The sequence below is a fragment of the Bombus terrestris genome, chromosome 14 (genome assembly GCF_910591885.1).
Source record: "Bombus terrestris chromosome 14, iyBomTerr1.2, whole genome shotgun sequence".
NCBI lineage: Eukaryota > Metazoa > Arthropoda > Insecta > Hymenoptera > Apidae > Bombus > Bombus terrestris.
Genome location: NC_063282.1, coordinates 7,959,628 through 7,971,988, shown reverse-complemented (window position 1 = coordinate 7,971,988; position 12,361 = coordinate 7,959,628). Strand labels below are relative to the sequence as shown.

Here is a 12,361-nt window from a genome sequence, read left to right as displayed (position 1 = left end):
TAAATTCACCCTTTGATTATGGTGGGTGTTTATATTTTTTCAAATTACGAGTGCAATTATTATTTCATACTAAGAACTAACTCATATATGTTGGACAAATATATATATGTGTGTATATATTACATATATACATATATATATATGTGTATATATATATATATACACACGCACACGCACATATATATATGTATATATATATGTATATATAAATATACACATATATATACATACATGTGTATATATTTCTTTATTTTTCTTTTTTAAGAACAATGCTGTCAAAGAAAAATAAGAAAAATCATTATTTTCTCTCTCATGACTGATGATTTTCGCGACCCGAGTTAAGCTTGCCTAGTTTCAGGCGGCGTTAAAAAATTATCCTTAATAAAGAGAGAAGCAAAAGAATGATTAAAAAAATCTACGTTGTTTTTATTATTTCTCCTTTTTATGTGTGGCTAATGAAAATTGGAACTTTGTTATTTCATTCAGAATCAATTTCCATATGTGTACAGTTCATGAAAAGTATGTATTAATATATATAGTATATATCCTAAAGGACCAAAAAAAATTAAAGTATTTTTGTTCAATATTAAATGAAGCTTTTCAATTGTATATTAATTCTTTAGTAATATTAAATAATAAGTTTCAAATCGGTACTCAAATTTCCGTAAAAGTATTTCTTTTTGAAATGAGATCTATATTCGTACGAAGAAATCGATTATTTTTAGTACGAGATCCATATCGATACGAAGAGATCGATTTCTGACATTTCGATACAATTCGATATACGATTAAAACTCGTACAGTGGTATTAATAAGTATCGATGTCGTATCAATGCAATATCAGTATCAGTCTGATTACTGCTATGTACTTTCACTTTATAATTCTCTGACTTTAAAAAGTAGATTTTATCTGTGTATTATTCATTTATAAAAAAAATTGAAAAGGTTGAAGAAGTATATATAATTCAAACTACAGTTACTCTACAAATTTCAACAAGAATACATTACCTTTAATTGACATTTCTGTTATAAAAATACAGGTATGTTGCCTCAATATTCAAAAATATATCTCTTACGTTCTTCAACGTAATAGAGATTATGATCATTCTTTATGATTTACTATAAAAGTCTTTTGTATTATTAACTGCATTATTAATCTGATCAATTAATTAAGATGATACTGTGATTTATTTACAAGTTTACATCTCTTTCATAGTTAAGTATATTCATTTTATAAATGTTTTCATAATTTAATCAAACCATCTCTGTTGATTTTAGGAATGAGTCATATTAGGAGCCTACGTCATACTATGTCTTGTTTAAATATTTGGAAATTGAAAAGACAAATATTAATCAAGAATGGATATAGAGATATTCATCATTCGTAAGTATTATTATTTATAAAAGCAGGATCTAACTTAGATATGTTAAAAATCTCACAACCATATCAATATTAATGTTAATAAAAAATGCTTTAGGTGTAAAGTATTAGTAGTGGGTGGTGGTACTGGAGGTTGCAGCATGGCTGCAAAATTCGCTGATACATTTAAAAACCAAGTTGTTATAATAGAACCAAATGAAGTAAAACATATTTTGTCAAATTTTTATTTCAATAATAAAAATATTGAATATTTTTATAATCAAATAAAGTATTTTATGGTATATAAATAACACAGAGTAATATTTTTTAGATACATTATTATCAACCAATGTTTACCTTGATCGGCGGTGGCATAAGATCTTTTGAACATTCAAAAAAGTTAATGAAAGATACTCTACCAAAGAATGCAAAGTGGTTTCAAGAAAATGTAATGAGTTTTGAACCATCACATAATCAAGTGACTATGAGCAATGGAGATATTGTTCAATATGAAATCATGATCATTGCAATGGGTTTGCAATTACATTGGGAAAAAGTGAGGTTGGACAAAATATTTTATACCTTTTAACTAATAAATAAAAAAGTTAATTTTTTGTTATATATATATAGATACCAGGTTTAATAGAAAGTCTTAAAGATAATATGTCAGGTGTTTGCTCGATTTATGGACCCGAGACTGTTATAAATGTGTTCCCAAAAATTACAAGAACCAAGGGTGGTACTGCAATATTTACTTTTCCAAACAGTCCTGTTAAGTGTCCTGGAGCACCTCAAAAGATTGCATATATTGCAGAAGAGTATTTTCGAAATGTAAATAATTATAATACCTTTTAAATCTCAGTGTGCATATGTTCATATTTATTTTTTTTCCAAAGCAAAAAGTACGCGATAATGTAAAGGTTGTGTATAACACTGCTTTGCCAGTTATATTTGGAGTTAAAAAATATGCTGATGCTCTTTGGGATGTTTGCAAAAGAAGGAATATTACTGTAAATGTTCAAACTAATCTGATAAAAATAGATCCAGCTACAGAAGAAGCTGTATTTCAAAAATTAGATGGATCAAATGAAACGTTTGTTGAAAAAGTATACCTTTATTTTTTATATAAAGTGAGCTTATATATGTGTGTAATATATAATTACAATTTACAATATCTTTCCGTTTAGTATTCATTACTTCATGTATGTCCACCAATGGGCCCACCTGATGTTTTGAAAAAACATCCTTCATTAACAAACGAAGTAGGATTTTTGTCAGTTGATCCTAAAACTCTACGTCACACAAAGTACTCGAACATATACGGAATCGGAGATTGTATTAGCGCACCAAATTCTAAAACTATGGCAGCAATAGGTACTGTATCATTCTTTAATAATTGTTGAACTATAGTTTATTTCAGATTTTTCTTTTCACAGCTGCTCAGGGAAAAGTATTGTATAAAAACATTATGGATGATTTGGCTGGTAAACCAATGATTATGGCTTACAATGGTTATTCATCCTGCCCTTTAGTTACTGGTTATAACAAGTGTATTTTGGCAGAATTTGATTATAATTTGCAACCATTGGAAACATTCCCTGTAAATCAAGGTCGAGAATATTATTTCACGTTTATACTAAAAGCCTACGTATTCCCGCTTTTATATTGGACCTTAATGATTCGGTAAATTTGTTGTAAATTAGGAATAAGTTTGCGATTTCTGCATGAAAAAAGTACAGACCTTCATAAATTATTATAATTTACAGCGGAAAATGGGATGGACCTGAATTTTTCAGGAAATATTCAAATGTGATAAAAAAGAAGGAAGTAGCTAAAATTTAAATAGTATTTCGACTAAATATTTAAATCTTAATGTATAATATTTGAAAATATCTATACATAATAATAAATTATAATATATATAATGAAGATATATCATATATTTTTGTAACATAATCATTTTATAAAATTATGTAAAGTTGTAAATAATGAATTTGCATATATGTGCAATTTAATTGGTTTCTGTATATTAATTTTGGTTATTTTTGATTTTCATATAAATGAAATTTTTTTTTATATCTATTAAGTTATTTACAACCAATTCCTTTATTAGTTTGCAACCATATTATAGGCAAATGCGATGTAAGTATAGAAACTAAAATTAAAGAGTTGCCACATGTAGTAAGGATACTTCTTTAGAAATGAAAAATTTTACAATTAGTTTAACCTATACGACGATTGAATTAATTGGCTGGAAAACAGCACGATTTACGTAGTGGTAGTAGTAGTGTAGGCAGTGACACGTCAAGCTTGACGTAAACATGGATGGTCAGCTAGCGGTAGGTTTATTAATGAGTATTCTACATTTTTTTATATAGATTTGGTAGCAAAGTGCACTTCTTGTTAATATATTCTTGATATAAGTATCGTCTCGTGCAATCGTAATCATGAATCGTGCTGGATCATCGAAAGTTGTACAGCATAACCTCTCTCCAATGCTTCGGAGTGACCAGGATCGCGAATTTCAGCAACGCGTATGATTTCTACTGATTTTAAGTTTGCTTTCCGTATCTGTCCCCATTTATTAAAGATGACTAAATGAGAGTGTTTTCTAACCTCTTTCAATTCAGCGTAACACTGCGTAACATGTGTAATTATTAAACGAAATTGTACTTGAGTCCTATATGGGTGCATACATGAGAAAGATTTTCTAATAAGTAATGATTTAGCAAGATATTTTTACACACATATATATTGTATATTTATAGGAACCAACACTTTATACCGTCAAGGGTATGGCCATTCTGGACAATGATGGCAACAGAATATTAGCTAAATATTATGACAAAAATATATTTCCTACATCGAAAGAACAGAAAACATTTGAAAAAAATCTTTTCAACAAAACGCACAGAGCAAATGCAGAAATTATAATGCTGGATGGTTTAACATGTGTTTATAGAAGTAACGTAGATTTATTCTTTTATGTTATGGGAAGTTCTCATGAAAATGAGGTATGCGCAAACCCTAAACATTCAGTTATATTAGTAATAGAAGATATTGTTATATTTTAATTCTTGAATTTTATTTTAGCTGATCTTAATGAGTGTATTAAATTGTTTATATGATTCAGTGAGTCAAATTTTAAGAAAAAATGTTGAAAGAAAAGCTGTTTTAGATAGCTTAGACATAGTCATGTTAGCAATGGACGAAATTTGTGATGGAGGGTAAATAAAAGTGTTTAAACAATATGCTAACATTAATAAAAAGAGAAATAAAAATTTGAAACTTTTCAGAATTATTCTTGATGCTGATGCCTCGAGTGTGGTTCAAAGGGTGGCATTAAGAACAGATGATATCCCACTTGGGGAACAAACAGTCGCACAGGTAATATTTAATATTAAGTATAAAATATTTAATTGATTTAATGGCATAACAAAGTTTATGACCATTTACCACATAGAAACATTTTCGATTTTTTTATCTTGTGTTCATGCATCATTCAACATTCTTCGCATAGTCTCTGATTGTAAGTTTTTGTGATTCTGAAATGCAGAATTATCAACAATCTTTCATAGGATTTTCATTTGTGTCATTAAATATTTTGTTTTTGTTCTAGGTTTTACAATCTGCGAAAGAACAACTCAAGTGGTCTTTACTAAAATAAGATTTATATACAGAAAATTATATTGAATACCTAAAGTTATTACTTTAAAATATAAAAATTGTATGAACCTGTAATGTTTAAATATTAAAGAACAAAAAATTCTTTATTAGATATTTTGTAAATTCCGTATTTAAGTTATATTACCATTTGGTTAGAGAAACAATTAAATGTTCTATACTAAATTCATAAATTATAGTATTTATTTATAAGGTTTATAATGGAAACTATGTATTAATATCAATATGTTCAGCATTATCATTATATTCTTCATTTAGTACTTATTTTGTATGTTGCATCCTGATGCATATTAAAGAAAAAAATAGTTTTTAAATTACTGTTTTTTAAAAGCATGCATTCCTTTGAAATGTTACGTATTACACACATCGCACACGAGCGTAATATTAGAAGCTTTCTTCTTCATTCTACACTTCCAGTACACTCGTTTAACTTTGTTCTGGAATAAACGAATATCGACATATAGTTTCATTAGTAGTTGTAATAGAAACAACGAGTTACGACATATATAAAATAATTACTTTTGTAAATCATGTAAGTAATTTTTAATAATGTTCAATTAGCAGATAGCGAAGATTAAAGATCTTCTCAGCTCATAAGCGAAGTTTTTTTAACATTTAAGAGCTTAAAGCAAAAACCTAGAACCTAAGGAATAATTCGAGATTAATATAATATGCAATTAAAATAATTTGTATAACAATTTTTCCTGGCATTAGTCACACATAATTGGTTATAAGTGTTTCCGCCGATTAACTAAAATTTGTAAATCCTTATACACACATTTCGTACGTTAAAAGGAATGTAAAAAGAAAGCTAAGGAACTAATTCAAAATACGCAATCATTAAAGTTCGCAAATTAATCCTTTTAATTAGTGTTTTTTACTAATGAAAATTTGTTCAATTTGCGAATAGTGAAACACTATCAAAATGCAGCGGTGAAAAGTGGAATAGCTATTGCTATTTTCCTAACACGCTATTGCTCTCTTTGTTTAATACTTTTGTCTTTTTCGCACACTATCACCCCTCTTCGTCTACGGACAAGTCATATGCTGTCATCTATCTGTACGTACTCTAAATTGCAGTACATGGCTCGTCCGATATTCGTTTCAGGGCAAGGAATGCGATTTTTGTCTTTGGACGAGACATGTGCTGCTATCTATCTAAGATCAAAGAAACTGCAATTTAGAGTATGTATAGATAGATGGCAGCATACTTATCCGTAATCAAAGAAGGGCGATAGTGTACGACGAAGACATATGTCTAGCGTTAAACAAGGAGAGCAATAGTTTGTGACAAAGATACCAATAGCGATTAGTTCAATTTTTCATAGCTACTTTCATAGCTACTTACTTTCATAGCAATTTTTCATAGTGGTGATAGTGTTTCATTGCCTACAAATCGAACAAATTGTCATTAACAAAAGAAGCTAATGAAGAGGATTAGTTTGCGAAGTTTCATGCTTGCAGTTTTCAAATTTGATTCTAAAGTTTCTTTCTACGTTTCCTTTAACTTATGAAATATATATTTACAAGTTCTATTCAATAGAGGGAAGCATTAACCGAAACAATATCTAATTCGACGTAAACCAAGCCTGAAACTAGAGTCTAGGTCGTGCTTGGGCCTGCGTCTAAGATATAATAATTAGGAAATACATGCGTTGGTATGCAACGCAATTTCGACGTCCTTGAAGAAGTTATCAAGATGACTATTACCAGACTCCTCTTCTTTCTTTTTTTATTACCGCCATCTTGAGATCGCTTGAGTTATAATTCTTTCCTTAACCTTATCTTTCACAGTGGCGAAAATAATTTATACGTTAGAGTTAAAATCAATGCGTACATGTAATATGTATGTTCGCATATGTGTATATATATATATATATATATATATATACACACACAGTACATATAGGTACGTACATATAGTTACTAGACGTTAACCTCCTTGTTAATTTTACGATCCTAATACGAAATCGTGATTTAAGTTAAAAGAAATGAGTGACAGCGGATCTTATTATCCGTATACCTATGCCAGTTACACAAACGCGTCAATTCCTATGAATCTTTCGTATAGCGTGCAAACAATCAGAAATACAAAAAAGTAGAAATCGAACGAAACAAATGTCCAGTCAATTTAAAAGAAATATAATTCTTCTTATAATTAGGAAAATCAATTTTTCTGATAATTCCAAAGTTTAGGCGTTTGCACGTTGTTTTAACTCATTTGAAGGGTAAAAGGGGTGCGATAGTTCTTTCTTTCCTTTTTTTTTGTCTTTCTCCAACCCCTAGGGAAATCTGAGGTTGAGCCATAGCGGGAGGAAGGCTAAAGGTGTGCAGATAACTACACGTAGAGAGCGTAGGACAGTGGTCGCTTATTCGAAGTCGAGTGACATGCTCGTAGCCCGATTCGATTGTGTTCGTTGGTTACTCTTTCATCGGGTTCCTCCGCGTTGGGAATTTTAGATTTGATTACAAAACGCGTCGTACTATCCTCCTACCATCGACATCGTCTCCTCCACCTCCCCTACAATCGTGCTTTTACCCTTGCCACTAGCGATGGGATCAACACGTCCGCGTGTTGAGCTTTTACTTTTTACTTTTTACTCCTTCCTCCACCTTGCTATATTTTATGAAATGAAAGTATTACGTCGATTTATAAAAGAACCATGTAATCGGATAGCATTTATATAAGATAAGATAGTAGTTACATACGTCTCTTGATTTTAGTAATTAAATTCAATTAAGATTACACGATCGTTCCTTTAACCATTCGATTTAATATCGAGTGATTTACATTTCGATTGAATTACTCTGATGCTATTTTGTTCCACAACAATGCTATTTCTTCCACCTTTCACGCAACTTGAAAATTTCATCCTTCCAGAACCTCTCAGGTCTTTCGGCGAGAAACTTTTCGATATAATCTTTCATGTCGACCAAATTCCTTAGAAATCGCAATGAACTTTCCGGCTGACCCAATGGTTTGATTGTTCTATCAACGATTACTCTATTGATGTTAATATTATATAATAACATTATATATTATAGTATGTTGTTATATGATATAGTATTAGATAATAATGGTCTTTATATATATATATAATATAATATAATACTTATAATATAAGTATAATATAAGTTATTATATTATATATATTTATATTATGTTATATAAGGTATATAATATAAGTATAATATAACTTATAATATAATACTTACAATATATATATTGTAAGTATTTAAAGAATATTAATCGTAAAGGAAAATTGTTACAGATTTGCAAACGGAGCTTATTGTGAGGAATTATTACAGGTTCTTTTAGATTCGAAATGGACCAGACCTATTACTGGTGTTTACATTAATTTGTACTAAGATTATACACCTTTTTGCGTGACAATTACAATTACAATTACTCGATGTAAGTAGAAAATAGCATCGAGCTAGGATAGGAAGATCATTTCATTAACTTTAATCCTCGTTTGCAGAATTATACTAACATTATTCATGAAATTGTACAAGTCAAGTTACAGGATTATATATAGGACTGCTATATATAATAATAATCCTACATAATCTTGTATAATGTATAATTTGTAATTTGTTAATTTACTAATACTATTAATTGACTAGTAGCTAAAAAAAATGTAATAAAATCGAACAAAGAACGAACAGAGTCGGTCCTATCGCTAGCCGCGTCCGCCACCCCGTTCTGCCTGCACCGATGAAAAACTCTTGTTGCTCGATCGCGACGGAATTATTGGCCGACCGTGCTTATTTATGGCGTTCATTTTCCTGGAGATTGCAGGAGAAAACAGCTACGATCTCTCTTGCACTGGAACGATTTTTTTGCGGCAACACGTCGATCCACGATTTACGATATGTCAGCTGAGAAGTGAGCAGGACGTTGATAACGACGACACTTTGACGTGGAGGATCGTCGTGCATGGAGGATGGTCTCGCGGCTAAATTAATTCCACAACTTTTGGATTTGTTCTCGAGCAAGAAAATATTCATCCAGGCCTCTGGTGACTGACGTTGCCTCTTTGATTCGATGATAGCGGTAGTCCTCTTTGGTTGAAGCAATAACGGGACCAGTGGATTTACAATAATACGTTTGAATCTCGTTTCAGTAAGAATTTTTAGACATATTATTATTATTTTTAGATGTCATAATTAGTAGATTATGGATGCGTTCATGGGAAATTTAAAGGTACAGAAATGTACAGAATGCATATTACACGCAAAAGTATATAAAATATACAAAATAGCATAATAGGTTCCACTTTTCTAATCGTGTTATAAAAATATCAACTTGTATAAACACAGTTTAATTATTATTTTGTTACATCGTCTATATAACACCTAGAAATGTATATAAAAGTATAATTATTATTAAGTATCTGAATATAATTAATTACTATTAGCTATCGTAGTAATCATTTAAAAAATACCTGCATTCAATTAATGCAATTTTCAAGTGAGTATCGTATGTCTCGGGTCTCGGGGATCCAATAAAATGAATAACTATACGATTATTTCCTTTTTAAAATATCATAGGCGAAGTTTCTATACGTTGAAATCAACAATAGTAGTAATTCTTCTAGTGCGTGAACAAAAGTCGTCATAGGTAATAAACTCGGATCACCGATTCAACGATTTCATGGTACATTAATTTTATTAACAAGGCTGAACCCTATCTATACCCTTGTCTTTCGGACGACAGCAGGTACGGATTACCCTTTCGACAAGTGCAGTGAACCTCTGCAAAATAAACAGGATCGTTACCATATGTAAAGAAGAACGTTCCCCTAGTAGTAACTTATGTCGATTGATTTGATGTCTATCTGTTAGCATCTACCGCTCAGATATTTAAAAGAAGAAATAAATAAAAATATTAAATAAAACAGGAAAATATTATTTTACTATGATGTACAATGAACTAATATTTTTCTATTTTATTTCATAGTTTTATTTGGATACTTTATAACAGTGTATAGACATTTGTCGGCACTAGTAGTATAGTATAATATGTTATTAGAGGATAGCATATGTCAATAAATTCCATAAATCCCCATCTAATCCCATTTAAAACGATAATCATGTATAATGCAGTGACTTTGTCTGCTGTGACATAGAGTCATCGAGACATGATTAATAGCTTTCATGTTTCTCTCCACTGTCGCTACATATTCCCATAAGAGAATTATTCTCTTGATTTATTGTCTACCGTGTTTATAGAAATTTTTGTTCTTTGCAGAAAATCAAATGAAACAAATGAAACAATGAAACAAATGAAACAAATGAATGAACAAACCAATGAAACAAATTTTACAGGAAGCCTGTGCTATCTGTAATGTCGAGTATTAGGTACCAAATATTAAAAACTAAATAATTATTTATTTATTAAATATTAAAAAAGTATTAAATATTAAATATTAAATTATAAAATATTAAATTAAAGTATTCCAAGTACCTGAATGTAAGATTACTTATAAAATCACCATGTCGCTGTTAATACTTACACCAAGTTAGAAAAAAATGAGGATGACGTTCATCCAATAAAAGTAACTAATTCTTCAAGATAGATATTTGATTTCGCAAGTTGAACGAACCATTGGATCAATTTGTAACAGCAATAATTGTAGGCTATAGCAAAATCAAATATCCTCCAAATATCTGAAAATTATAAATAGATAAATAAATATATATGTATACAGCACACTGGTAGTTAACGCTCGTATGGCACAAGTGTTAAGGAGCAAATATAGAAAATACAGATAAAGGCTGTACACAGACCAAAATCGTAATCCTGGAATCGTGTCTTTATTACAGTGAAGCCACCAGGATGGGGACTTTTATTCGAAAACGCAAATCGTAAAGCATCGTTGACGAGGCTGGCGATAAAATGAAAGGGTGTGATATAGAAGATCGAACGGAGGGAATTACACTGTCGAGGAGGCAAGTGGATCCATGAAGGGATTACCAGGCAAATATTTATGTAGCTAGCCCCAACGGGGTGGTGGATCATCAAATTCCAATGACAAAACGGACATAGCCACCGATGGTGACAACAACCCCTACGAAGCATCGTGGGGGGTTATATCCACATATGTTACACCATTCGTGAGCTTTATGCGTGCCAGGGATCCCAAATTGCCGTAGCCCGTAGGTGACAAGTAGAAACGGCGTGGCTGTAAGTGAAACGCGATTAAATCCGATCGAAATCATCGTTCGTCCATGGGATTTAATCATTTCGCGAATGCTTCGATATGTTCTCGTTGCTCGGTTTCGGTGATCGTCACGATATTGGAGCTCCCGTTGGTATAATTTTGGTACACTGCATGATTTTTAGAGGCGAGGGTAGTTTGGAATTGGCTACGAGCAGAAGGGTGAATTTTTTTGATAGTTTTTGTAAATGTTAATGAAGCAATCGTCGAGTAAGAGATTTGATTTAAAAATAGTCGTATTTCTTATATCTTCTAATTTTGGAGATTCGTAACTGGCTATGAGCAAAGATTTGTAATTAAAGTTAAACTTTTCCGATATTCTTTGTAAGTACTAACGAATGATAATATCACCGAGTAAATAGATTTGACTTAAAAATAATCATGTTTCTTTCATCGTTCAAGTAAGTGTTAAGGAGCAAATTTTTGTATTTAGTAATTGTTGAACATAATAGAATAATTGAAGAGTACCTACTCGAGCATCTTTTCTTAATCGAGTGGGGATTATTTTCTGGATAAGAAAAATCGAAAGATGTCACGATATCGATTCCATGTTGATGGATGACGATTATTTTCTCGTGTCTGCAGGATGGAGCACCGTTCAGCCCACATCATTAGTTTCTGAAGGAGAGGATAAAAGAGTCATCTCGTAGAACCATCAATTTTATAGACAGGAACAGTTGAATGGGGCTCCCTATAAAAAAATCTAATTTATATTGGGAATGTAATATAAAACAATATACCTTACGATCAGTAATTCAAATGCGTAAAAGAACAAGGTAATTCAAGATGCAATCTTGATTGACTGATATCTCTTCTTCTCTTTCAATAAATACAATTTAAATATTGCAGCTACATCTTGATTGCTATAAATCTTTCAATTTGATAATAATAAAAAAAAAAAAAAAAAAAAAACGGAATAGTTAAAGATTCCACAAAGAACTTAGAAAAGGGTTACTTTTCCAAAAATTGTTAAAGTTGACACGCGTCAGTTATTCCGTCAGGAATTCACGGGAGACTGGGAAGCATTTTTCTGATAAACAGGCTACTACACCTTATGAATGCTTGATGATGGTGTTTCACGAGTCGTCTCAGC

General features: G+C 30.9%; 2 protein-coding genes and 1 long non-coding RNA gene across 8 annotated transcripts; 2 read left to right on the top strand and 1 right to left on the bottom strand.

Annotated features, from left to right (window-relative positions):
• Positions 1–804: 804 nt before the first annotated feature.
• LOC100642939 (sulfide:quinone oxidoreductase, mitochondrial) lies at positions 805–3,375 on the top strand. Its single transcript, XM_003400782.4, has 9 exons — positions 805–1,040; positions 1,279–1,384; positions 1,479–1,581; positions 1,692–1,916; positions 1,991–2,191; positions 2,257–2,466; positions 2,548–2,734; positions 2,797–3,043; positions 3,127–3,375. The coding sequence occupies exons 2-9, from the start codon at positions 1,281–1,283 to the stop codon at positions 3,200–3,202; spliced, it is 1,353 nt and encodes a 450-aa protein (XP_003400830.1). The 5' UTR covers positions 805–1,040; positions 1,279–1,280; the 3' UTR covers positions 3,203–3,375.
• A 192-nt stretch (positions 3,376–3,567) lies between these two features.
• LOC100642659 (coatomer subunit zeta-1) lies at positions 3,568–5,138 on the top strand. Of its 6 annotated transcripts, none has more exons than XM_048411964.1 (6): positions 3,568–3,699; positions 4,129–4,374; positions 4,454–4,587; positions 4,657–4,747; positions 4,881–4,889; positions 4,980–5,138. In XM_048411964.1, exons 1-6 carry the CDS (start codon positions 3,682–3,684, stop codon positions 5,025–5,027), a joined length of 546 nt encoding a protein of 181 aa, XP_048267921.1. In that variant the 5' UTR covers positions 3,568–3,681; the 3' UTR covers positions 5,028–5,138. The 6 variants fall into 6 exon arrangements, with proteins under 6 accessions (XP_048267921.1, XP_003400827.1, XP_048267920.1 ...); XM_048411963.1 differs by having other exon boundaries at positions 3,608–3,894; XM_048411966.1 differs by lacking the exon at positions 3,568–3,699 and adding an exon at positions 3,878–4,010.
• A 59-nt stretch (positions 5,139–5,197) lies between these two features.
• Positions 5,198–6,909, bottom strand: LOC110119892. Its single transcript, XR_002308411.2, has 3 exons — positions 6,572–6,909; positions 5,564–5,687; positions 5,198–5,481 (listed from the first exon to the last, which is right to left on the bottom strand). It is a non-coding gene; the product is annotated as an uncharacterized LOC110119892 (long non-coding RNA).
• Positions 6,910–12,361: the final 5,452 nt, after the last annotated feature.